At 43.5% G+C, this 25,000-nt stretch overlaps 1 protein-coding gene across 1 annotated transcript in view; it reads left to right on the top strand.

The window, feature by feature from the left end:
* Positions 1 to 33: 33 nt before the first annotated feature.
* The window catches only part of LOC121300241 (probable E3 ubiquitin-protein ligase HECTD4), a 25,804-nt gene continuing 837 nt past the window's right edge, over positions 34 to 25,000 (top strand). Inside the window, exons 1-51 of the mRNA XM_041228740.1 lie at positions 34 to 262; positions 916 to 1,061; positions 1,265 to 1,335; positions 1,913 to 2,018; positions 2,293 to 2,413; positions 3,225 to 3,347; positions 3,995 to 4,119; positions 4,378 to 4,531; positions 5,005 to 5,096; positions 5,371 to 5,575; positions 6,272 to 6,391; positions 6,506 to 6,610; positions 6,882 to 7,045; positions 7,332 to 7,577; positions 7,956 to 8,148; positions 8,352 to 8,456; positions 8,566 to 8,654; positions 9,026 to 9,192; positions 9,381 to 9,516; positions 10,311 to 10,455; positions 10,847 to 11,013; positions 11,152 to 11,298; positions 11,543 to 11,727; positions 12,033 to 12,074; positions 12,365 to 12,518; positions 12,683 to 12,963; positions 13,215 to 13,404; positions 13,523 to 13,604; positions 14,058 to 14,260; positions 14,523 to 14,658; positions 14,807 to 14,989; positions 15,481 to 15,645; positions 15,969 to 16,138; positions 16,685 to 16,800; positions 17,295 to 17,398; positions 17,487 to 17,648; positions 17,734 to 17,882; positions 18,244 to 18,323; positions 18,771 to 18,934; positions 19,229 to 19,463; positions 19,846 to 19,982; positions 20,190 to 20,316; positions 20,620 to 20,757; positions 20,877 to 21,013; positions 21,327 to 21,487; positions 21,686 to 21,867; positions 22,246 to 22,451; positions 22,551 to 22,681; positions 23,039 to 23,244; positions 23,640 to 23,819; positions 24,320 to 24,997. Of these exons, the coding sequence (XP_041084674.1) occupies positions 86 to 262; positions 916 to 1,061; positions 1,265 to 1,335; positions 1,913 to 2,018; positions 2,293 to 2,413; positions 3,225 to 3,347; positions 3,995 to 4,119; positions 4,378 to 4,531; positions 5,005 to 5,096; positions 5,371 to 5,575; positions 6,272 to 6,391; positions 6,506 to 6,610; positions 6,882 to 7,045; positions 7,332 to 7,577; positions 7,956 to 8,148; positions 8,352 to 8,456; positions 8,566 to 8,654; positions 9,026 to 9,192; positions 9,381 to 9,516; positions 10,311 to 10,455; positions 10,847 to 11,013; positions 11,152 to 11,298; positions 11,543 to 11,727; positions 12,033 to 12,074; positions 12,365 to 12,518; positions 12,683 to 12,963; positions 13,215 to 13,404; positions 13,523 to 13,604; positions 14,058 to 14,260; positions 14,523 to 14,658; positions 14,807 to 14,989; positions 15,481 to 15,645; positions 15,969 to 16,138; positions 16,685 to 16,800; positions 17,295 to 17,398; positions 17,487 to 17,648; positions 17,734 to 17,882; positions 18,244 to 18,323; positions 18,771 to 18,934; positions 19,229 to 19,463; positions 19,846 to 19,982; positions 20,190 to 20,316; positions 20,620 to 20,757; positions 20,877 to 21,013; positions 21,327 to 21,487; positions 21,686 to 21,867; positions 22,246 to 22,451; positions 22,551 to 22,681; positions 23,039 to 23,244; positions 23,640 to 23,819; positions 24,320 to 24,997 (8,188 nt within the window). The 5' untranslated portion in view covers positions 34 to 85. The remainder of the gene's footprint in view (positions 263 to 915; positions 1,062 to 1,264; positions 1,336 to 1,912; positions 2,019 to 2,292; positions 2,414 to 3,224; positions 3,348 to 3,994; positions 4,120 to 4,377; positions 4,532 to 5,004; positions 5,097 to 5,370; positions 5,576 to 6,271; positions 6,392 to 6,505; positions 6,611 to 6,881; positions 7,046 to 7,331; positions 7,578 to 7,955; positions 8,149 to 8,351; positions 8,457 to 8,565; positions 8,655 to 9,025; positions 9,193 to 9,380; positions 9,517 to 10,310; positions 10,456 to 10,846; positions 11,014 to 11,151; positions 11,299 to 11,542; positions 11,728 to 12,032; positions 12,075 to 12,364; positions 12,519 to 12,682; positions 12,964 to 13,214; positions 13,405 to 13,522; positions 13,605 to 14,057; positions 14,261 to 14,522; positions 14,659 to 14,806; positions 14,990 to 15,480; positions 15,646 to 15,968; positions 16,139 to 16,684; positions 16,801 to 17,294; positions 17,399 to 17,486; positions 17,649 to 17,733; positions 17,883 to 18,243; positions 18,324 to 18,770; positions 18,935 to 19,228; positions 19,464 to 19,845; positions 19,983 to 20,189; positions 20,317 to 20,619; positions 20,758 to 20,876; positions 21,014 to 21,326; positions 21,488 to 21,685; positions 21,868 to 22,245; positions 22,452 to 22,550; positions 22,682 to 23,038; positions 23,245 to 23,639; positions 23,820 to 24,319; positions 24,998 to 25,000) is intronic.

Genomic DNA, 25,000 nt, shown 5'->3' with positions numbered 1-25,000 from the left:
TCTTAACCTTTGTGTCTTTAATCTTGCAGTAGAGACAGTTGCCACCACTGAGGTGATTAACCAGTTACTGCACCACGTGGGAGCCATGTGTATCCACCAGCTGAACATCCTGGCTTCCAGCAGAAACGTACCAATAAGCAGCTTTCTGGGAAAGCAGCACCCAATAGAGGCACAGCATTTCAGCAGCATCTGTGACATCATGGAGAAGGCCATGGTCAACAAGGACACTTGCATCATCCGCTGTATTCTTGTAGTCTTTCAGGTATGTGCAATAGTTGCTTTATAGCACAAAGATGCACTTTTCCTTGTATACTGTGTTTTGCATCAGAGTGTTTGACTATAGCCGTTTTTTAAATGTTCAGTAGCTAATATTAGGGCACCCAAGTATCCATAGGTTTTATTGTGAATTGAACTGCTTCCCAAACCTGTAGGCAAGTTTTATGATTAAATAATTGATGGTGATTTCCTGGATGACATTTGCATTGCTTTTGTGATTACAGTATGATATCATGATTTCCTGAAATGCGTTGTAGTGACATCATTTTCCATCACTGATGGTCTCACTGGCATTAAAATTAAGGCTGTAAACCACAGCATGTACACTAAGTTACTGTATCACTGTCTTCTATGACCAGCTATGAAGGTTAATATGTAAACGTAAAGACGTAGTGCAAAGGAAAGCACTTAACCGTTCAAGTGAATATGATCTACTGAATAAATCTGCTTGACTGTTACAGAAATATTGTCCTTGGAGACCTTACTTTTATCCTTTTTATTGTACGCATTCTAAACAACATATTTCCCCAACTTAAATGTCTTCAGCTAGCTTAAGGGTGTCATTGATTTAAAGGACTGACCTTTTATTGCCTCCATTGTTGTCTTCTACATCCTTTATGGGGTTTATTCTCTTTCAAGGTGGTGTTCACATTTTTCTTCAACCCTCAAACGGAGCGGAATCGAGAGACTGTGCGCCGCTCGGGTCTTCTACTATGGCAGTTGTTGATGGCACCAGTCGACCAGATCGGCGCTGAAATCCAAAAGGAGGTCTGCCTAGCAATAAGGTACTTCAGACAGGTTCACACCTTACACATGATCTAAACATCCATGTGGAGTGTATTTCTGTCGCTTACCCCACTTGTGGGAACCAGAGCAAAGGTTTTATTAATGCTCACGTTTAAACAGTATGTCATAATATAGAACTATACAGACCTTTTTGGACTGGTTCATTTTTATAACTGCAAAATATGTTTCTTCTTTCTTGAAGCTCTGGATTAAACACATTGTATCCAGGGGAGGCAGAATTTAACAACTTGCTCAGATTGGTCTTGACTGAAGGTAAGAACGTCAACAAAATGTTAGTTTATTGCAAATGGAAAGTTCACCCTACCTTTTGGAGCCATTTTTAGAGGGATATTAATCTACAGATATTTCTCCTGCTGGTTTTTCAGAAGGTAACCATGCAGTTCAAAAGCAGCTACAAATCAATGATATAATACCCTGTGGTATTCCAGGCTGCAGGTTTTTTTTTTTTTTTTTTTGTGGGGGGTGTGGGGCTTAGGAGTGCTAACCATGTTAACCATGGCAGTATCTTGTGTTGGTAAGCGAAATACACATCAGTTTTATAGAAGATGTATTACACTCCGTCACAACTGCCTGACAGCTTTTTGTACATATATTTTTTATCAAATCGGAACACTTCAGTGCGCTTTAGTAAGATTTGATTAGTTTTGAAAAGGGTCAGCATCAAGACACAAGTGATGTCTTGGATCTTATTGTAGTAAAAATACTAAATGTTTTTTTAATATATTACTTGGATTGTGAAAGTCATACCTACCTAGAGCAGTTTAAACAAGCATTCCGGAGAAATGCTAAGGACCTTAAAAATACTGATTTTAAAAAATGCCATTTGTAGGAGAGAGAAACACTGGTTTGTCTCGGCTCCGAGATGTTATCCTGACTAACCTAGCCAATCAGCTACAGAACAACCGATTTGGAAGTGAAGAAGATGAACACTATAGGTAAATAAAACTAGCCACATTAATCACACTTGTCTTGATGAAGGCTTATCCTAAAATGTCACTGCATAAGAAATTCTTTAGGGTGAAGCAGTAAATAGACTTTATATATATATATATATATATATATATATATATATATATATATATATATATATATGTTGCTGTTTATACAAAATAAGGCAGTTTTGAAAAAAAAAAAGAATAATAATTATAATACACTTAAGTATCACTTATAAATGTTTTCTTGTTGAACTGTTTCACACTTCTGTCGCAGGCTGAACGATGAGCTGCTTCACTATATCCTGAAGACCGTGGTTCGAGAATCCTGTATCCTTATCACCAAGTGCCAAACAGTCGCCAAGGATGACTTTCAGAAGCTTCTCTCCACTGTGCCAGTGAGTACTTTAGCCTCGGCAGGGTGGGTAGTATAGTTGCTATTGGGTGCTCTGTGGCATTGTTGTATTTATTCAGGGATTCAGTATACTTAATCCAAAGTTTTTTCAGTGAACTAAAGATTCAATGATGAAAAAATGTATCCAAGAAGTAGTAAAAGCTGTGTCTGATTACTTTTATTTAAGCTGCTTTTTCTTTTTTTTCTGATCACAGATCTGTCTGTTTCACACCTTTTGTTGAAGTTATCCTCACTAAAGTAATCCTCTCTGACAGCAAGCATCCACAGTAGAGTAGAAATACAATCCCATACAGCCATTGTCTGCCAGTGTTTTTTGTGAGTCACTTCTGAGCTGCACTATGTTTGCAGGCTATAAGATACCCCATCCACTGCTGAAAACAAAGCACTGCAATAAATCTCTTGCAATAAATTTCCTGCAGTACTTGTCATACACATGCACAGAGGCAAGCACACACCACAGAGCATATTCTACCCTCCAGGAACTAGTGGAATCATGACAGCTTTCGTGAGTCAAGGCAATCATTTGGCTACAATCCTGGCGGATTTAAATAGAAGATTAAGAGTTCCACTTCATTTCACTTGCAGCATTTAAAGAGGACAAACATTTACTATTTAAAAAAAAAAAAAAAAAAAAAAAAACTGATGGAATTTCTTGCCTTGTCAAACGATGGCAACCCTAACCATATTATATGTGATCTAGCTAACCATTCCATATCCATGCTGTCCAGTCATTCCCTTTGCACCAGTGGCTTTGCCCACATTGACCTGTGCTGCTGGCCACGTCTATCTTCCAGGTTGCCTCACCTAGCCTGAGATACCTCATGGCTGTCCAGAACCACCTTCTGAGCAACACGGTTTTGATAAAACCTGACGAGCATGATGACAGTGACAGCTCCCTGCAGGGGGAAACATTGAAGGTACAGGTAAACATCAGCTTTAATTCTGATTCTGCTCTCCGCCTGTCTCTCGTGTGTGCAGAGTACATTTTCTGGTGGCTGCTCCTCTATTCAGCTACTGGAAGACTAATGACTCCCCTTTTAGAAATGTTCCTTTCATTTCTGGGGCCCTTTCTAAATGCTGTTCTGAGTTAAAGCCAGTAAATTCATGAACAAGTCTGCTGGCTTTGTATGAGCCACTCAGCTGCTGTCTCTTCTGTGCTTAGCTGGTCTGACTTGCATGCTGTTATTTGTTGCATTGTTTTTACATTTGATTAAACAGAAAACTAGAAAAGAGAAAACACTTAGATTGTTAATAATTGTACATTTGTTTTCATGTACTATAAAGTATATTTGTCTACTTTGTACTGTGTAGAACAGCTAGGTTTTTCCCTTTTCTTGGCTTGTCTGCTGGTAACTGCAAGGTTACACTGTGTAGCTAGAAGTCTGTCTGGGTTGAATACAAAAGTACAACACTAGGCAAAGGATGAAGCTGCCTACAGCAGTATACACCTTTTGTAGAACATTAACCTGTAAAAATGAATCTGGAAGAATATATAGTTAGGCACACATACAAAAAAACATACCTGTGTTACTGTGTGCAACGTGTTTTCTGTTCTTGTGTCTAGGAGCTGCAGACTAGCATCTTATCGCTTGCTTCCAAAATCCTGGTGGGATGTGATGAGGTGTTGGAAACACTCCAACAGGTCACCATTGCTATTATAAACAGTGACATGTCAGACAGGGAGAACAGGTGAGTGGGGCTTAAGAGCGTGGTAAGCATAATACTGAAAGTGTTCATTTTGTTAGGGATGAATATCCACGGTGATTAGGGATAGAGGAGACGTTAGGACTAGTGAAGATCATGGCAACAGCTTGTCTGATTTTTGATGGCTAATTATTCATGGGCATTTTCTGAGATGCTAATCTACGTGCTGTTGATTTTGCATGGCGCTCACACCTGTAATGATATTTTTGTTTTAATTTGTTAAGATTTGTTTTGTTTTTAAAGGTTAAAAGGCTTGGAACAAGTGACCAAGGCCACCATTCTGGGTCACCTCCTGCCTGTTCTGCTGACTTCACTGATGCATCCCAACATGCAGACCCTCATCATGGCAGATGCACTCATGCCACAGCTTGTACAACTAGTGCTCTACACCAGCCAGGCAAGTTCTCTATGCTGACCAGTTATCCCTACACCAAAAACTGCCAAATATAACACTTGAAAAGCCTCCAAAGGCCTGCAAGCTCCAGTGTTTGGCTGCTTGAGTAGTTCTGTTATATTTATACAGGCATTGCCCAATGATGGAAATAAGACCATTCCTGGTTTAATAAGGCTCGCTTGAGATTGTTACCTGTACACTGTACCTAACCAAGCATGCATTGAAACCTGGATGGGTGAAACTGCTATGCCATAGTAGTCTTATTTCCACCCTTGTACAGTGGGATGCATTAGATGCCCCACTAGATTGTTCTAGATTTTGTGTTTTGGTTTTGCAATATATTTTAGGAAAGCAAGGCGTTGTTTGAAGCCTAATCTGTATGGTATGCCAATATCTCTTTCTCTAAGTTAACTAAACTTTAAAAATATTTGTGTGGGTTGTTGTTCAAAGTTTCCTTTTCTTATATCTGTTTCCAGACTGCCCTACTGCTGAAGACTCAGTCTCCTGTCTTCTCTGACACAGCTGACCTGCCGTGGGGGAGTGCTGAGAAGGTTTCCTCGGCTGAGAGGTAATGGGCTCTTGGGCCACATGGTCAATGGGAAGAATCATTCTGTCCATCATGAGAATGACTAACTTTAATGTGAATGTTTGCTTTCATATAAATAATCATAGCTTGTCTGGAAGGATGTCTGATCTGTATTATTTATAATAGTCATCATAATTCTGTCTTTATTCTACAAATCTGGTTAGTCATTGCAAAACCCTGGGTTGGGAGAGTGATTTGCACTTTCAGTACGGTGGTTGTGTGATCAATTGAAATTCTATATTGTTTGTCCTCTCAGTTTCCGAAGCCTGGAGGAAAGGGAGGAGCCTGGCTTCCTCACAGGCCTAAAGGTCCCTGCACCCTGGGCTGCTGGGAAGACAGTGGAGACAGTCCATCCAGTCAGGGACAACTATAAATTCAAAGATACAGTGCACATCCCCGGAGCTCGCTGCCTGTACCTGAGGTTCGACCCCCGCTGTTCATCACAGTATGACTACGATAAGGTGAGCACTGTCCAAAACTGTACTGCAGTCAGGACTCACGAATCGCTGTCTATTGAAAACACATTCTTGTCACTTGTGCATCCAAAACCAAGCACTAGAGATATTTTTCATTTATTTATATATATGTGTGTGTGTGTGTGTGTGTGTATATATATGATTTAACCTGAGGTTTTTAATCTTGAAGATTTGCTTTCCAAGATAGTCTTGGAAACAAAACCGATTTTGTTGTCAACAAATTGTCTGTCAATTGCAACACTTGGAAAATGTAGGCCACAGGTTGTTTAACAAGGCTGACAAAATGAAATGTAGATCACAGATGGTTTTGGAAGGACAGGTAGTAAACGCTTCAGGCTATCTTTTGACAAAGCTGTCACTTTTTGCGCACGCAGTATAGATTTTTGAGTATCATTTAGTCCAGAGAAGTGACAGTGACCCAGATGGAAAGGTAATTGTAAAGAAAGATCATTAAAGAATCCGCTTGTAAACCTTTCTATTCAGTTAATTAGCTCGAGGCACTGTTCTAGTTTTTTTGCTTTTTAATATGTTATTCCCGTAAGTTTCCCTGGAGAAGTGTACCATAGGATTAAGTGCAATCCATAATGAGAATTTTTCGGTTATGATCTAAACGGAGCTTGCCATAGACATGTTTAATGTGCCCCTCCAATCCTCCTTACCGGTCTGTGTGTGTTCTGTCAGCTTGTGATCTACGCAGGTCCAAACACGAACAGCAGGAAGGTTATAGAGTATGGTGGGAACACCCTGGGTTACGGCAGTCGCAGTGTTCTGGGGACGGGATGGCCAAAAGACTTAGTCAAGGTAAAATCTACTGCTTTCAAAGTTTTATATTTCTGACATATCCTTGTGCTTCACTGTAGAAAGCTGTACCTGTCCCACGTCCCAATCGTTCTGAGCATGTGTTCGTTTTGTTAGGTGGAAGGGGACACGGTCACCTTTTCATTTGAGATGAGAAGTGGCCGAGAGCACAACACTCCAGATAAAGCAATGTGGGGGTTTTCCGCTACTGTCAGAGCACAGGTAATCCTGTTTTGAATGCACACTTCAGAAGTAGTACTTATAATATCTATTATCTCCATTTGGTACATGGCTTACCAAGTGTTCATACATGATGAAATGTATTCCTTCCATTTTGTGATAGTAAATGATTTAAACAGATAGCCTTTCTATCGGTTATGGTTCTATGAAATTGACCATTTTGTGTAATGTCTGTCTCTAGCACTTGGGTTTGGATGCAAGTGTGCAGTGAGCTGCTGGATTGCCCCCAGTAAGTTGTGTTCTGTCTCTGCAGGAATCCTCTGAAGATGTGTGCGGGGGTCTCCCCTTCATGGCTGACCTTGCTCTGGGTCTCTCAGTGCTCGCCTGCTCCATGCTGCGGATCCTCTACAATGGACCTGAGATCACCCGTGAGGAGGAGGCCTGCCAGGACCTGCTCCACTCTAAACTGCTGCAGAGGTACTGGAAGAGCCCACTTTATTATAATACTATAAGAATTCTCCAGAGAACTCTCTTGATACAGTAGTACTCCCAACAAGATTTAAAACTATTCTTCAAACACATACTTTAGTTTTATCTTCCTTGGTTAATGTGACTCTTTCTAGTGTAGTTTTGAGTTGCTGTTAGACTGGATGTTAATTAAGCACAAAGAACCAGGGGGTTGTATATAATTAGTTATATGTCGGGGAACTTCTGTAAATGTGCTTTCTTTTTTATTTTCTGTATTTAATTTTGTTTTATTTAGGTGCCAGTGGCAGGTGGAGTCGAATGGCGCCATTTCCCCAGCTCTCACCCCCAGCCCCTCCCCCCTACCGTTGACCATTGATGAGGACCGTGAGTTCACCTACCCCTCCGACGTGCTGATCCCCCCGCCAGGGCCAATCACAGGGAGCTACTTCGACCTGCCCCGCATCCGCCTGCCCCCTGGCATCATGGGCAGGCTCCGGGAGATCTCAGGACGCGCACGCCCACAGTTCAGACCCAGCATCAAGTAGGTTCATGCTGACTAGAGATCATTCATTAATTTATTCATTCTTTAGGGATGGAAATATGATTCCTATTGCATTGCAGTTTCATCCATTCCAGATTTTACTACGAGCTTCATCAGCCAGTGTACAGGTAACAACCTCAGGTGTGATTTATTAAACGCCTAGTAATAAAAAAGAATTGATTAAATTGCTATGCAGTGGGAGTCTTCTTTCCATCCTTGTTCATAATATTTAGCAGGGCAAATCGTCTATAATCGTGTGTGCCTCTCGTGGCAATACAGAGTTTTAATTTAATTAAAATATGAAAAGCACTTGGTTATTTAACAGAGTCAACCGTGCAGTGTGTGAGCTCACCAGAAGCTGCGTTGTATACCCCACAGGGAGGTGATTCAGCCCGATGTGATGGAGGAGGTGATAGTCTCTTGTGTCATTAAACACCTGACCCTGATCGATGCCCTGCAGTCGCTCGTCAACTTCCAGTACCGTGAGGAGCACAGCGAGGAGTATGATCTGCTCTGCAAAATCATGGCTGAGACCTTCAAAAAGATCAACGCCATGGAACGACAGCTGCAGGTGAGACCTGGGGCTTGAGAAATCTCGGCTGTAAGTTTAACAATGGACCATTGAGATGCCGCACCGATGGTGGGGTTGAATCATCATCAGCATGAATCATCAGCATGTCCTGAAGATACTTTAGTATTGTACTTGTTTTTATGCATCTCTCTCTCTCTCTATTCCTCATGTATATTGCTCGCTCTATTTTTTCCCACCTGCAGTGTGTGGCTGAATTAGAGCAGAAGTGGCAGAATGAGGTGGAAGAGGCCCAGCAGGGCAAGCTGGAGAACAATTCACCCTTCTTCCACGACTATCATTTTTATGAGGTGAGACTAATACTAGTGTATGTGTGTTTTACACTCCGTGTAGCGTACAAGAGCTTTTCAAGTTTTCAGATACTGTCCTCCTTTTTTTTTTTTTTTTTTTTTTAATCAGAACAAGATGAAGGAGCTGGAGCTGCTCTGCTCGCTGAAAGAGGTTGTGTTCGACTGCAGTGATTTGGAAAATGTTGTTCTAACGCTGAGGTAAGCTCTGCGAGCAAGTCGGGTATTATCCGTCACGCCATAACATTTAAAAGGCCCTTCCAGCTTGTATACCACCAGAACCCTTTGGGCCAGTCAGATTTAGGCATGTTAATGACTTTTTACTATTACCCAATAAAACATACATGTCTCCTTAGACTCCATGCTAGAAAAGCAAATGACTGCTTTCTAATAGCCTCGTACTATAGGTAAAAGCTAATCAGGCTACCTATTGTGAATGAGCATTGAGAGTAACGCCAATCACAGTAAGTCAACCAGCCACACCTGGTATGAAACTGAACAGCAGGTGAGCCTTCTGTTTCCATGACCATAGAGGAACAGTCCTTCATGCCTGTGTTTACACTTGTTTCTAGAGAGAAGTTCACTCAGGAAGTGAACTCACTGATACAGAAGGCTGCAATTCCTCTGGCGAAAACGAAAGCTTTAGTGAAGAGCCTGATGAATCGGGCTGAGCTGCTGCTGCATGTGACAATTGCTGCACAGTCCAGGAGTTTATCAGGGACCCCTGCAGACACGCCAGGTATGATGTTCCTGTTTTTGTTTTATGAAGGAAAGTTTGATTGCCTTTTATAATTGTGTTTTTGGCAAGAACCTTCTGAAATAAGTGACAAAACTATACTTTTTAAAACAAAACATATTGGTGTAGTTCCATTCAGTGGAAAAATGCTGTATGAAAAGAAAACTGAATTCATAAAACATGTCTTGCAGCCTGCAAGTCAGTCTCTGAGACCAAGGCCATGCCTCACGCTGTCAAGCAACCCATCTTCCTGCGCAGCATGTCTGCGCCCTCTGACCTGGAAATGATTGCCAGTGAGGATCTGGAGTTTAACAGAGGCAACCAAAGGTGAGACCGAAATGAGCTCCTGATTTTATTTTAACCAGTATACACGTTTTGTGACATGCTTACACCATTCTTTGATGGGGCCCACAAACAGAACTTTTCTAGCGCATGGAAACCGAAATACAAATTAAACATCCAGATTGTGTAGAGTAAATTCATCACTGTTCAAAAAGCGTGTCCATCTTCCCCTAAAGGTCTCCACATACCAGAAGCGACACCAAGGCGATGCGAAAACTGTTCAAAATTGCTTTAGACAAAACTATGATCAAGACTGGTACATATTTGTCAACATGCTGTGGAGATTGAGTGTCTGCTGTGACGGTATTTCAACACATATGGCAATAAATCATACATACCAGGCTTATCCAGTTCCTTTGAAATTGACTCCCATATATTTTTAAAATCTGTATCTTTGTAATTGTGGTTCCCTTTGTCATAGAGCTGTGGGTATTTTTTCAACAGTATTATTGTTTCCTCTGTCATTTTGGATACTGGGCTAGACCACGTTCATTGAAGCTGTTCTCTGATTGCTCAATGCCTTAGTTAACATGCGTCAAATCTGCAAAAATAGGATTGAAACCTTAGGTGATTCAGCCCGATTTATCCTATTTATTTAGTGTCGCTCCAGTGCCGCTTCTGCATCTCCTGTCACCTCGCCTGTGGTGTGAAAGATACTTATCAAAAGTATCGGTTCTATTCATTTTGACGCAAGCACAGCACAGTTCCGCTTGCCTCATCGCATCTGGTGTTTAGCAGCCTTTTCTCATGATGCATGTAATTCTGTTGTCTGCCTGCAGGAGGCGCCATCACGCCACCAGTCACCGCAGCAGTTCCTTCACTCTGCTGCAGTCTCTGGCTATCGAGGACAGCAGGGACAAGCCCACCTACAGTGTGCTGCTGGGGCAGCTCTTTGCTTTCATTGGGACCAACCCCGACCAGGCGGTAAGCCTGACAGTCTTCTTATACTGCACAGCGCATGAAAATGTGGTTGATTTACAAGGAAAAATACTAACAAACTAAATTACACATCAGTAATAATACAGAAGGTCATTTAGAGGAAGTACCATTGAAGTCTTTAAAAAAATGGTTTGCAACCATTTTAAATGGCCTTGAGTTCTGTTGCTCTACCGTTTGCACTGTACTGCACTATACTATGCTTTATAGATTGTTATATAGGTCACAAAAAAATCAAAGACCAGACAGCAGTGAATCAAGCTGAACACGACACAGGTTTTGAGTGTGGAATGCTTTCTCTTTGAATTAAGAGAATGGCGCAATGTAACATGAAAGCTCAGGGCTGATCCTGTGTGTATTTTTCTTGTGATGGTCTCAGGTGTCTGGCAGCAGTTTCCTGTGTGCAGCACAGACGCGGTGGCGGCGAGGGAACACAAGGAAGCAGGCGCTGGTTCACATGCGGGAGCTGCTGACCGCTGCAGTGCGTGTGGGAGGGGTCACTCACCTGGTGGGGCCGGTCACCATGGTGCTGCAGGGTGGGCCCAGGTAAGCAGGACCTGTTTAAGTTCTGTTTGAACCCATGCTAACCTCAGTTTGCATATTCCTTCATTGTTACTGCAAGGACAAAAGCACTAAAAGCACTGAATAGATTACCGTTTGCTTTATGTGCCTGTTTGTTGGCAGGATAGAGGAGTTGACCTGCGGTGGCATGGTAGAGCAAGTCCAAGAGGCCTTCGGAGAGACCATGACGTCTGTAGTCTCACTGTGTGCCCGCTACCCAATCGCTTGTGCCAACAGCATCGGCCTGCTCTGCACGATACCTTACACAAGGTACTGTACAGGCGCATTCTCCACTTCAAAGAGCACCTTTATCAATTGAAACCAAGGAGCTCTGCTGCTCTGTGACTCCTTTCGTTTGTCTGTTTTAACATTAACAAAATTGTTTTAGGTTTCAGAAAAAAAGTTGTTACCTTTATAACGTGCTTTTCACAGCAGGATCATGATCTGTCCCTGTACTGTATGAAGTTGTAGTGTTATAGGAGCTTCACAGTTGCTGTCCTTGCCCTGTCCTCAGGAGTGAGGAGAAGTGCCTGGTGCGCAGTGGTCTAGTACAGCTCATGGACCGCCTGTGTAGCCTGAGTGGCCAACGAGACTGCAGCTCCAACGAGAAACAGACAAAGAAGCAGAAAGTGGCCACCATGGCCTGGGCTGCCTTCCAGGTCTTGGCAAACCGCTGTGTGGAGTGGGAGAAAGTGGAAGGTGAGGCCCAGTTCTTTCCCACTGTTTCAGATGGTGCTGATTGTATTGTGGTCGTGGACAAAGGGTCCAGGCTGCTGTTTATTTCAAACTCAGCTTTCTAAATTGCAATGCAGACTTGCATTGCATTGGTAGTTGAGCCATGTCAGCTGTGGTGTCTACAAGCTGATGCAATGATGAAGTGAGATTACATAATCCGCAGTGCAATGGGAGCTCCACTTGGGATCTTCCACTGGGATGTCAGTTGATCTGCTGGTAGATTGTCAGAATGTAGTTTCTTTGACTGCTGAACAGATCTTTTTTTATAGGTCTCACAAGAAAGAAGGCAAGCAGTAGAACATTAGGTCGAGGTAACGTATAGGCATCCCGGGGATGTTTTCCTAGTTAACTCTTATAAGGTAGTTGAGTTTAAACTTTACTAACTGCTTGGAGAGAGTGTTTTTTTTTTCCCCTCCACAATGTAAAGAAGGAAACTAGCCATTCTGACACTGTCCCTACCCTACCCTATCGATATCAGGATAATTGAATGCTCTCTGTCCTGAATTGTGTGTTTCTTGTACAGCACATTGTCAGGATGAACAGGTTAGGAGGTTAGGGATTGAACTCGGGAAGTAAATTTGTCCCTGGCTGTTTGTTTCAGGAGGGTTAACGGGTGCAGTGCATTCTGGCCTGGCTCGTCAGGTGTCCAGCCTACTGACCAACCACCTGGCTCGTGCTACAGAGTGCTGTGGGAACCAAGCGGCTGGGAATGATGCCTTGCAGGACGTTCTGAGCCTCTTGAATGACTTGTCAAGGTATGGGAGACAATACTTCAGGACAGTTTTTTGCAATTGTATAACTTGTATAACAAAAATTATTTTAAAAAAATGCACATATACCATGACCAAACAAATGACTAGAACAGAATTCATGTTTCTTTTTCTCTGGACTTCTTCCTTCTCTTCTTCGTTGCTTCCAGGAGTCACATTGGGAAGGCTATTCTAAGCCAGCCGGCCTGTGTTTCCAAGCTGCTGTCCCTGCTCCTGGACCAGCGGCCCTCCCCCAAGCTGGTGCTGATCATCCTGCAGCTGTGCCGGGCTGCGCTACCCCTGATGAGCGTGGAGGACTGTGGGAACGTGGAGCTGCCACCTTGGAGCTACTCCATTCAGACCCTGGACACTGACCAGGACGACCCCAGTGACCCAGCCTCCAAAATCGCATCCTTGCTGCTGGCCAAACTGGCAGACTATGTTGTACCAGGTGTGTGTGAGCAAAATGTTTTACACATGTGAACCTCATAAACATCTCAAAGCAGCAGTACATAAAGAACAGTGAAACTTCAAATTGCATTAATTCTAATATAAGTGACATTTCTTAAACATGTTAAAGTTTATAAAAGCACTCTGCATGCTTGTCGATTTTTTTTCTCTCTTCTGTGTGTGTGTTTTGTCTTTCCCTGTCCTATAGCAATTGCTCCCTTTCAACGAAGTTTCCCTTCCATTGTTTTGAAGGTTGCCAGACTGTGCTGTCGCCCAGCTGTTCAGAGCCAGAAACCAGCCTCTCTCGAATGAGCCCCAAGAACTCCCTGAAGATGGACAAAGACGCAGAGGAGGAGGGCGAGGCCGTGGACGGCAAACTCTCCATTTTCATCCACAAACGAGAAGACCAGTCGTCCCACGAGGTGCTGCAGCCACTGCTGAGGTAAAGACTGATATTGCTTCTCTCAGTTGCAATGTTCAGTACGTCATAATGCACTAAGTAAGTCATTTTTTCTTTTCTTCTTGTTTGTTTGACCTATTTGTTTTTTGTTTCTCTGCAGTAGCTCAGAGGGACGTCCATTCCGACTAGGTACTGGGGCAAACATGGAGAAGGTGGTGAAGATGGATCGAGACATGACCAAGGTAGACTGATTCACTTTATACAAGACCTAGTTAGCATATCCCATTGGCCAGCAACTCTCACTAAATACCCATCATTATAATATTTTTTTAAATGATCCATTTACAATGAATAGTGCCTGATTTTTTAATTTAATTATTTTTTTTTGGTTCAGTTTGAAAAGAAAAATAATTGTAATGTTTATAAAACCAGCAATAAAGAGGTGCAGGAAAGTACTGTTAAATTAACATTGAGGTTGCGTTCGACTAGTAATTGGTGGCACAGGGGACTTCACTGGTTTAAACAGTTGGGTCTGATATAAAGATCTGGGTAAGTTATTAGCTTGTGTCCCAGTACAGATAGGAGAGGGTAGTGTACTGTATATGCTACAGAGAACAGATACACGTGCACACCAACACCCAGTTTTAATGGCCTTCCACAGTTTGCCCATTTAATATATTGTACTTGTCATGCAGAGTGGGTGCTGTGAAGTGATCACAGAAGAAGCAGTGGCTGCCCTCCGCAAGGCCACCAAGTGGGCGCAGTCTGGGTTGATTGTGAGTGTGGGGCCTCCTGTCGAGATCGTCAGCCAGGAAGCAGCCAGTGGACTATCAACCGGGGAGAAGAAGAAAACCGCGCAGACCGCTGTCTGCAGGGAGAGGAACACTGAACTCTCCAGGTGACCTTTACAAAGGAGAATATTTCTGTTTTGATTAAAACTTGAATGAAACGTGTGAGCAGCTTAGGTGTCCCGAATCACTACCCAGTTGTCCAGTGGTAAACTTGCTGGTAACACTTTAAAGATTGGCAATTTAATGTAACCGTTAATATACTGTCTTGTTGCTGGTTTATTACTCATGTGGGATGTTTCAAGTTCTACTTCTGTAATACTCTGTATACTGCCGTCTATATTGTATATAAAATTAATTGTTTTTGTTTAGGTCTGATCCAGTCCGGCCTTTTATCAGTGGCCACGTGGCTAACAGCATGGCAGCAGAAGTGATTGCCTTGCTTCATGGCCTCTTGACGGCACCTGAAACCAACACAGCTCAGATTTGGACAAGCACTGCAGAAAAAGTAAAAATGTTCTACCATTTCCCATTCAGTAAAATAATTCTGTGTGCTTTTTGTGGCACGTGTGCTAAAGAGAATTGTGTGCACTGTTGAGATATTGCTCTTCATCACTTTTCCCTACTGACAGTGTGTTGTGTGCCCGCCCTGGTAGGTGCTGTCCCGAGCCCTGATGTTCATCCCCCAGCTGGGGAAGTATGCAGAGAGTATCCTGGAGAACGGCAGCAGCAGTGGTAGGAAGCTGGCCAAGCTGCAGGCCATTGCTCGCCAGGCTGTGGCAGCTCTCTGTGCGCTCGGCGGCTTCAAGGAGACCATCAAGATTGGCTCTGAGGTCCAGGTAATGAAAGCATCCTGCTGGCCTGTACATTTCTGGGTCCACCCATTTTACCATGGCACATCCATGCAGGAATTCTGCAGTTTGCCACGGTGGTTGTGTGACTTTTATTTCTTGCACATGTTTGTGCTTTCCCATGCTTTCAGCTTAGTAGAGCCAATTTAAAATCAAATGCTTTTATGTTTTGTTAGTTCCTGATTTCTGCTCTGCCCAACATTGCACTGTAACTTTGTCTCAGTGTTTTAATGTATCCACTGTTCTTTTGCTGAGGATGAAGTTTTTCCCCCATACGTATGTCTTTAAGTAACATTTCTTACCATATTTTAAAAACCAATTGTGAGTAAACTTGAAATGGGCTCTCCTTAGTGTGACTTCTTGATCAGAATCTAGGTCATAGTGACCTACTTTTTTTTCATGTTACTGAACCTGTGATGTGCTTTTCATATCCTTGGATGGCGTGTGTGTGTAAAATACATCTTGTTTCTGTCATGCAGGTTGTGGGGAAAGGAATCCTGGGCAGTGCTGGTGTGGTGATGTCTATAAATGAACAAGAAGGCATAGCCATTGTTAAGTTTCCATCTTCGGATTACAGGAAGACCTGCAAAGCTTCCGATCTTCTGACTGTTCCCATATCCCGTCTCATTACTCCCAGATCAGAGGTGAGCTTCGAGGAGATCCAGGTCATTGTGGAATTATCAAGCTACAGGGTTACAATCGTAGTCACATTTGCAATTGGAGGTTGATTACAGTGTCTCACCATAATGTCAGATTGTATTGGCTGCTCAAACAAATTAATCCTTTTTTGCCAAATCAAGTGTGGACCAAGTTTTACTTTTGATCAATCTGCAGAGCCTCATTAGGCAGACAAAGTTTTTAAAAAGACTTTGGTCTACAGATGAGGCTACCATTTGCATATATCTATGTACAGTACATAAAATTAAAGCTTTTTGATTGTGTGTAAAGGGTGTGCGCTTGTTTTCAGGCTCTGCCACTGTACAAGCTGTCGATCACAGAGAAGGTGGTGCAGGCAGTTCAGTCCATGCTGCTGCCTCATGAGGGGAGCCTCTCCATCCACACCTCTCTGCCTGCCACCGGCGACGGCTCCAGCCCTGTCATGGCTGTGGTGCGGCTCCTGGCTGAGATCAGGACCAGGTAAGGTCTCTGCTTCTTTTAACTGAAGCCATCAGAGCCAGTATAAATGTTAAAATGCAGCATGGAAATGCAGTATAACGTGTTGAAGTAGCAAAACCTCTGAGCTTTGGGACTGTGCCAGAGCAAGAACCAGTTATCTACTACAATCGCTATCGTCAAACTTTGCGTAAAAAAAATTACATTTCAATTGCTATTGTAATAGATTTCAGAGTTGATGCTACTTATTGGATTACCTGTAATATGTAAACACAAGCTTTCAAGAGCTGAAAAATCTCTTCTTGAGGTGCAAGTTTACCTGTCTGAAACAAATCAACTCTTCAGATCTCTCACTCTTACCTTGATTTAACACGGCAAAAACAAACCTCACAACAGTTTTTGTTGTGAGAATTTGGTGATACTACTGGCCCCAAGGACCCCTTTGTAAACATTTTTGAAATAAATGCATTTATACAGTAATATATCTTTCATTGGGGGGGTGACACTGCCTGCCCACAGTCCAGGTCTACACAGTGAGTAGAGTACTGTAGTTTAGTTTGTTTTTCACAGAGCCTGTTTGGTGATGGCCCAGCTCCTGGAGGACAGCTCATTCTGTGAAGAGTTCATTCAGCAGTGCCCTGCTGCTGTAGAGGTGCTCAACCTAGTGGCACAAGAGTGTAGCCCTGGTGAGTACCCAGCAGTGAAGCAACAAGACCACAGGGACACAAGGTGGGGGTGTGGGGGGTGTAGGGATTCCCAGAGAATACTCTCTGATCGTTAGTTCAGTTTTTTTTTTTTATTTCTTTTTTTTTTTAGAAATTACACTAGGCTTGTTGTGGGGTTTTCAAAAAAAATAGCAAATCTCCAGTCATTCATATGTACAGTAGCTAAGATACATTTTGTCTGAAAAATCTGACCTCACGCAAATAATACATAATTTGTTATAGAAGCTCTGTGACCTTTCCATCCAGTCTGCTTCTACCTTTTCTGCAGTGGCCTGACGTACTGTAGCTCATCAGATACCTGTATTTTACCGAATACCCTGTTATTTTGAAATGTGATTCGGGACATGTAACTCGTACTAATTGACAGTCCCCTAGTTGGTACGGTAATTAATATATTAATACATGTATGCATGTCTGTGAATAGTACCTTGGTTCATCTGCAGACTGTTTTGCAGGGGAGCGGCTAGTGGTGGTGGAAGCTCAGTGCGAGAGACTCCGGATGCTGTACCGGGACTGTGCCCGTCCTCCTCCCCCACCCCTACAGACTGACAGGAGACAGGTAAAGACTTCAGCAAGACTATCCTGCAGTCTGAACATCATTCACTACAGTAGCCTACAGTATTAATGTGAGTCATTTCTCATGGCAGCCCAAGGAGATCACCTGGTGTCCGTCTCGAGTGTTCCCTCAAGTGCGTGCCTGCATGTTTTCCTCACGGTTAACATCCGTCACCTTCCTGGCCGACCCCAGCGCTGGAGGAGGCCTGCCTCGAGGGACGTTCATCTACGCTACCTCCCCCATACCTGTGCAGGTGAGAGGGTGGTACATTTACTGCATTGATTTACAACTTTGTCTTTTTGGTGTCCCCACTCAGTAGTCCTCTCTCTCTCTCTCAGGCCCCTTCTTTCTACTGGGAGGTCGAGGTTGTTTCCTATGGAGACTCGGATGATGACAGCGGACCAATCGTTTCCTTTGGATTTGCTACAGAAGCTGAGAAGAGAGATGGTGCTTGGACCAATCCAGTGGGGACTTGCCTATTTCACAAGTGAGAGGCGCTCACTGTACCATTACAGAGAAAAAGGGAGAACAATTAGAAGCTACTGTAACTTTATTAAAGAGTGTGTGTGTGTTTGTGGTTTAAATACTGTATGGCACTGGAGAGCAACAACATATTAAATGTTGTAAAACCATCATCCATAACTATTAATAGTGCTGAATGTAGAAATACAAAAAAAAAAATAATTGAATTCAAGGACAAACATTATGGCAAAGTCTCTTTCAGAGTAAAACCAACATAGGCGCAACAGGATTTAGGCAAGCAAAAGTGTGTATCGCTACAGTAAAAATGTGTTCTCTCACACAAAAGCAAAGTCCTAATTGTTTTTTTCTCTGCCTATGCGTGACAGTAATGGGAGAGCTGTGCACTACAATGGCTCCAGTTTGTTGCAGTGGAAGAGTGTACGTCTGGACGTGGCTCTGGTTCCTGGTAAGCCTTCCTGTTCTTTTAGTTCAGTGTTATTATTGCTAAGAATGAAAAATCCACTTTCCAACCCTTGTTCACTGCAATACTATTTGCCCTAATGAATTATATTTAAATTAGTTTCTGTCCTATAGTAAGGCACAGTACTATAGCACTCAGGGGGTCTGCGCCTTGTCCATCATGCTTTCTTGATGGTCAAAGAGAGTCCTTTTCCAGCTCTACTTGACACCTACTGTGCTACTTTCAAATGAGATCTGTCCAGCGTAATGCCTGCAGACTAATTTTGGGATATTGGGGAAATTATGAGTAACTTTCAAATAACATTATGTTTTAAATAAAACACATCAAGCACACTTGCAAACTGTATGCAGATGGTGAAGTATACCATTGGCCAGGCTGTTCCTGGTAAGCGCTGCTCCTGAATGCACGCTGGGTTTTGCTTCCTGCTTGCAGGAGATGTCGCTGGTATCGGGTGGGAACGGACTGAAGGCACGCCTCCCCCTCCTGGCCAGGCTGCTAAGGGCAGAGTTTACTTCACCTACTGCGGGCAGCGACTCCCCCCCTTCCTGGAGGACGTGTCCGGGGGGATGTGGCCCCTGGTCCACATTCAGAAGAAGGTGGGTGACTCCAGGATGACTACGTATGTTGTGAACACTAAACCTGGTAGGCTGCTAGCCACACGTAATGTATAAAGTGCTGACATACGTTTTCAGACATATAATGTGCTGAATATCTTATAAAATTAGCTTTAAAACAGTGACATAGCATTATAACTTATGTTTTTTTAAAACCTTTATTTAAATTTGCATTCTGAAATCAACCATGGAAAATAAATATAAAGGAATAAGAATACGTGGTATAGAACTTGCTAGTATTCTTACATTATTTGTCTGTTTTATTTTCTGCTTCAGAATACTAAAATCCGAGCGAACTTTGGGTGCCGGCCATTTGCCTACGCTGAGGGGCAGGCCCACAGGAACGCTGCTGACCTGTGTATCGACCTGGCTGAGGAGATCAGTGCCAACTTCGAAGCTCTGCCCTTCGCCATGGCCTCTGACAGCGACGATGCTGGTGCCAGCGTGGCCTCTGATCCAGGATCCCATGGTCCGCCCTGCAAGATAGCAGCCGTGGCCACAGCAATACAGCGTGAGTCCTTTTGGGGTTACTTCTACTTGTGTTACTTTCTTACTATTAAAAACTATTGTATGAGATCATCTACCATACATGTGGGTGCCAAGGTGAAGCAGTGAAAACAAGTGTTTTTGGCCTGTCGCTTCAAAAATGGAAGTAACTCTCATTGCATAACGTCTTTGTAACCTCACAGTAAAACCTGGTCAGCATCCTTTTTTTTTTTTGGTTAATATTTAATAATCTCTCACAATAGAAAGCTGAACAAGATGTATATCTATTGGAAAACAGCAGCTTAGGAACAAGAAGCAGGGTCTATATTTCATGTCCTTAGTTAAAATAGGTTTGGGTCAATTTCCTATACAAAAAAAAAGGTATTCAATCTTGTATTTCCTTCCAGAGTATGACAGCGATTCATCCTGCTATTACAAGGTTGAGCTGAGCTATGAGAACTTAATCACATCAGGGCCTGAATCTCATCTCTCGCCCATCGTCGATGACGAAAGTGATGAGGATGAAGATGACGACATCCCGAGGGTGAGTGAGAGGGGAGGAGCGCAGCTTTGTAAGTGAGCTTGTTTTTACAGGGTCAGTGCAACTTGCAGTGTTGCAAGGGTTTCCAAAATATTAACCCACAGGATGGATCCTAAGCAGTTACTGCTTATATTTCAATAACTTTTTTAATAAAGTTTTCTAAATTTTGCGCCAGGCTACTGATACATGGTGTTTTGGTGTGTTGTACAGGAGGACCACTATGCTCTGCTGGTGAAGGCGTGGGAGACTAAGGTCTTCCCTACAATCCGCAGGAGATTCCGGAACGAAGCGGAGAGGAAGTCTGGACTGGACCAGATCAAAGGAGCGCTGCAGCTGGGTATGGCTTCCACAGGCTTCTTTTGATTCACTGCATTTGTTTATTTTTAAGACATTTGCTTGGGTGTTTTTATCCCAATCTCTTATAGTAAGACTCTGGAATCTAGGAAGTTGATCTAAACATTAAAATAGGGCCCACACTGGCTTTGTACATAGCTTATTGTGTGTGTTTTTTTTTTTTTTTTAATATTGCCACACGAGACACAGTTGAGACCATGTGCCCATGTATATGTGTGTTTTGAAATGTGTAAGTGAACAGTTTCAAGTGATTGAACCTAATGCTGTGTATTTCAAATCTTCACAGGCATGGTTGATATTGCCCGGCAGACCGTGGAATTCCTGTATGAAGAAAACGGCGGTATTCCCAGAGACCTCTACCTTCCGACCATTGAGGATATTAAAGAAGAGGCAAATAAATTCACAATCGATAAAGTTCGTAAAGGTAAAACCATTTCTGACTGAAACAGTTGGCCACCTATTTTTTTGTTAATGGTTTTTATTCATACAGTATAGTATGAAAGCACTGCAAGGTTACAACTGAATGCTTCCTCTTGTCTGTAGGGCTGACTGTAGTAATCAGGTCTCCAGAAAGTAACAACACAAACAGCAATACAGGCGGGACTGCATTGCCTAAGTTTGCCATCAGAGGGATGCTAAAGACCTTCGCCCTGCATGGGGTAGTTCTGGATGTAGACTCGGTAAGTATGAAATTAAAGGTTCTAGTCAAAGCTTGTCAACTTATTAACAGACGTATACAGTAATTGATACAGGTTTGAATTTCTAAACGATCACTAAAGTAAACAAAAGGTTGTAGGTTTGACTTGGGGCTATATTCATTTTTTGCTGTGAAATGTATGATTGTGTACAGACAGTAATACAACACAAGTATATTTCAAAGGAGTAACCAGTAGTTTGAACTGCTGCCTTCAGTTGAAAAATGAATAAACAGAAAGGAAACTTCTAAAATAGTTTACCAGCCTTGTGAAATTTCCTTTCTGGTCCTGCTTTCAGATGAATGAGCTGGTCCAGGTGGAGACATACCTGCGCAGTGAGGGGGTCCTGGTCCGGTACTGGTATCCTATCGACATGCTGGAGAGACCGCCGGCTGGGTCCAGACGCACTGCAACTAATGGACTCGTCACCATGGACAGCACCAACATCCAGATCCACAGGTAACACAGGCTGCTTCTGAAGACATATCTCACTGTACCATTTAATATGGTTCACAGAGTTGAACTCAAGCTAAACACTGGAGGAAATGAACACAAGGCCTTATCTGCTGGACTTGCTCTGCTTCTTCAGTTCTTGACTTCTAAGTCTGATATACAGGGATAGCACTGCAATTGTCTCTGATACTGTTTTTCCTGCAGGGAGCTGCTGCGTGGTGAAGCCGCCCTGGCTAGGCTCTACTGCCGCATGGCTCTGCTCAATATCTTCGCTCCGAAATCCCCGCACACTTTCACTCGGCTCTTCCACATCCCTGCCATCCGTGACATCACACTGGAGCACCTGCAGCTCCTGTCCAATCAGCTGCTGGCTCCGCCTCTTCCAGGTGAACTACCATTTCAAGAGAATTTATTCTTCTGGTTAGTGTAGGACGTAGGTGGAAAGAGACAGGGGTAATAGTTCAGATTATATTTCAGATTCTGATTTATGATGATGTCATATGAAGCAGGGATCACATGAATAAGCTGGTCCAGGTGGAGGCATACCTTCACAGTAAGGGGGGTAGGTTAAAACAGAGCCCTGTATTGGAAGTGATTCTGGTGCTCACTATTCCCTGGTCATTGATTTTGTAGGGAGAGCAAATCTCTGGCAAACCTTGTAGCTTTCAGACACAGCATAGTGCTTAAATACATGACAAAAATGAATTTGCAGGGAACCCAGATGTTGTGTTGCAGCAATAATGCTGAGTGTGCTTCCTCTGCAGATGGTAGTATCAGCTCCAACTCCATCCTCCTAGCCCAGTCTCTCCAGCACTGCATTCAGGGCCAGAGCTGCTCCCTGACTGACCTCTTCTATCAGGGCAATGCACAGCCAATCAGAGAGTGGCTTACCGTGGCCATAACTCGAGCCCTGCACCAAGGAGAAGAGAGCTTGTTGGACCTAACCAAACAGATCTGCTCTTTCCTACAGGTAAGCCCAGTAACCAGCCTGCAGCTACATTTTATAATCTTCAGGTGTTCACTGTAAAAGCTTTGGGGAGCACATCCACGTGTGTTGTTTTTTTTGCAGAACGCTCCTGAGCAGTTTCCTTCTGAAGAGTTTCCCATCACGGAGTCCAAGGTCAACATGGATGTCAACTTCCCCGGAGCTGCGTTTGTGGTGATCTCATGCAAGGAGAGCCAGACGGGATTCCGCAAAGAGTGAGTGTGTCACAGTCCTTAGAATTCAGTCCTTAATTTGGGCTTTATGTGGAATTCTGACAAGTACAATACATTTACCAAATTAAAGATAATCAGCTCCTCATGGTCCACACTACCTCAAAGGTGACTCATTGGAATATTTTACCCACAACAGTCCTCTTTAAGCGGGTAGGAGTTCACTCTAACCCCCATAATATGTGAAAAAAATGTGTATCTCTTGGAATATTTTAAGGAAAATTAATTTTCAAATAACTTTTATTCACCAGGAAGACTTACATCTGCTTGTTTCCCTACTCTTTGTAGTAGTATTCTTAGCTAAAGTAAACCCATTCATTGTCTTTTTTTATTTCTTCTTAGCTCTTCTCTGTACAAGGCACCTTGGGCTCGGGTGATGGTTTACGGCCTGGGGCATAAAGTGCGGAGGAACGGGCAGCTGAACCTCGTGGAAACCGTCTGCTACCCGTTAGATGCCTCGCCCACAAATACGGGCCTCACCCCACCACCCACAACCAATCAGTATCCAAGCATCATCATTCCCACTGACAAGGTGCACGTCAAACTAGGTGAGTGGTTACATTGCTGTTATCACTGGCACAAACTAACAAGACTTTACTGTTTTGTGAAGTAAAAACACAAAAATAACAAAGAAGAAAAAAGAGGTGGGGGAGGGGCTGAAGATAAGCCTTCACCTTATAATAATTATATAATAAACATCATTACTTATGTTGGTACATCGGGAGCCTAAGTAGACGAGGACAGCCTAGTCCATTCCCATGTTCTTAGTCTTGATGTACAATGAAAACCTCTTGATGCGATTAATTTTGCAGGTGATTGCAGAGAATGCAATTTTTGATTTACAGTATGCAGCTGATTCAATTAACCAGCTTTTCACTGTGGTGTCCCTGTTACTGTTGTGTCTGTGTTTTAATTTGATGATCTGTTTTGTTGGGGTTTTCAGGGGTGTCTCCCCCTCCTGGTGCTGTGCTGCTGCTGCACTCCCTGCCTCTGGAGTTCCCCCTGGCCATGGCTTTTGCGGAGCAGCTGCTGTCCTGGAAACTGGGCGACGGGGACGAGTGCTCGGAGGACGAGCTCGACACCATCCCTGCCTCTGTGCTGCTGCAGGTCGTCGAGCTCCTCGGTGAGAACCCAGATTACAGACGTCACCACGGGAGCATTTCACTGACCAGCCAGGTTTATAATGAAACGCAGTAATCCCTGCGCTGTTTATTACATTAACAAATTAACAAAAGCCAAATGGGGCTGTTTTACTTTGGTATGCTAAATAATTATTTGAAAAGGTGCTGATATACTCCATGATTGTTCAATAGTTTGTATTGTACCACCTTGCAATTATTTTAGGTGAGTTTGGTTATTTAGAAATAGGATTTTGTCTTGAGCTCTAACCACTGAAGCTAATTAAAAATGGATACAAGTGAACATGGCAGTTATGGCAAACAAAACCCTAAAGTAAATGCATTTCAGCAAATAGAACCCTTTTTTTGTCTCCCAAGTCGTGTAGTAGTGTTAAATTCCTGACGGGTCTTAGATTACTGTACCTGTTTAAAAATTATTTGTGTGACATTGTTATACATTAAAATGATGTTACACTACCTTACTCTTTTTCTCTCTCTGGTTCAGGTGGGCTCTTGTGGACGACAGACCTGGCCGCCTGCATCAAAGAGCTGGTCTTCCACTTGCTGTCTGAGCTCTTCCGCAAGATCTACCACTTGGAGCAGCGCAAGAACCCCTCAGGTCTGTCCAGCTCCATCGCTCTGCTGCTCAACCCCTGCCTGGCCGTGGTGATGGCACTGCAGACCGAGCTCCGCAAGCTCTACGATGAGGAGATCCAGGGCTGGGCGACTGCTAGGGGGGACACAGCCACTGCAGGGGGGCTGGCTCTGGGATCCGAACAGGGCCGCTTCTCAACCTACTTCCATGCCCTGATGGAGGTCTGCCTGGCCGTGGCAGAGGTGACACTGCCTCTCAACATGAGCAGTGCTGCAGTGAGCGCCATCTCCTCCAGCAGCGCCCCTACCCTGAGCGACTCTTCCTCCTCTTCCTCCTCCTCCCCAGGCCAGACCCCCCAGAGCCCCAGCCTGCTCTCCAAGCGCAAGAAGGTCAAGATGAAACGGGAGAAGGCTGCAGCTGCTGTTGCTTCAGGAAAGGGGCCCCCTTCCTCCTGTGCTTCCAGACTCTCCGAGAGCGATGCTGCCCTGCTCAATATGGGGGGAGGCAAGCCGGAAGACATGCTGTGGTTCCACCGGGCCCTGACCCTGCTTATGATCCTCCGACACCTGGCTAACAAGGACCCACAAGGCC

Source organism: Polyodon spathula, chromosome 25, assembly GCF_017654505.1.
Source record: "Polyodon spathula isolate WHYD16114869_AA chromosome 25, ASM1765450v1, whole genome shotgun sequence".
NCBI lineage: Eukaryota > Metazoa > Chordata > Actinopteri > Acipenseriformes > Polyodontidae > Polyodon > Polyodon spathula.
Note: the sequence above shows the minus strand (reverse complement) of the source record. Positions and strands in the feature narration are given on the sequence as shown.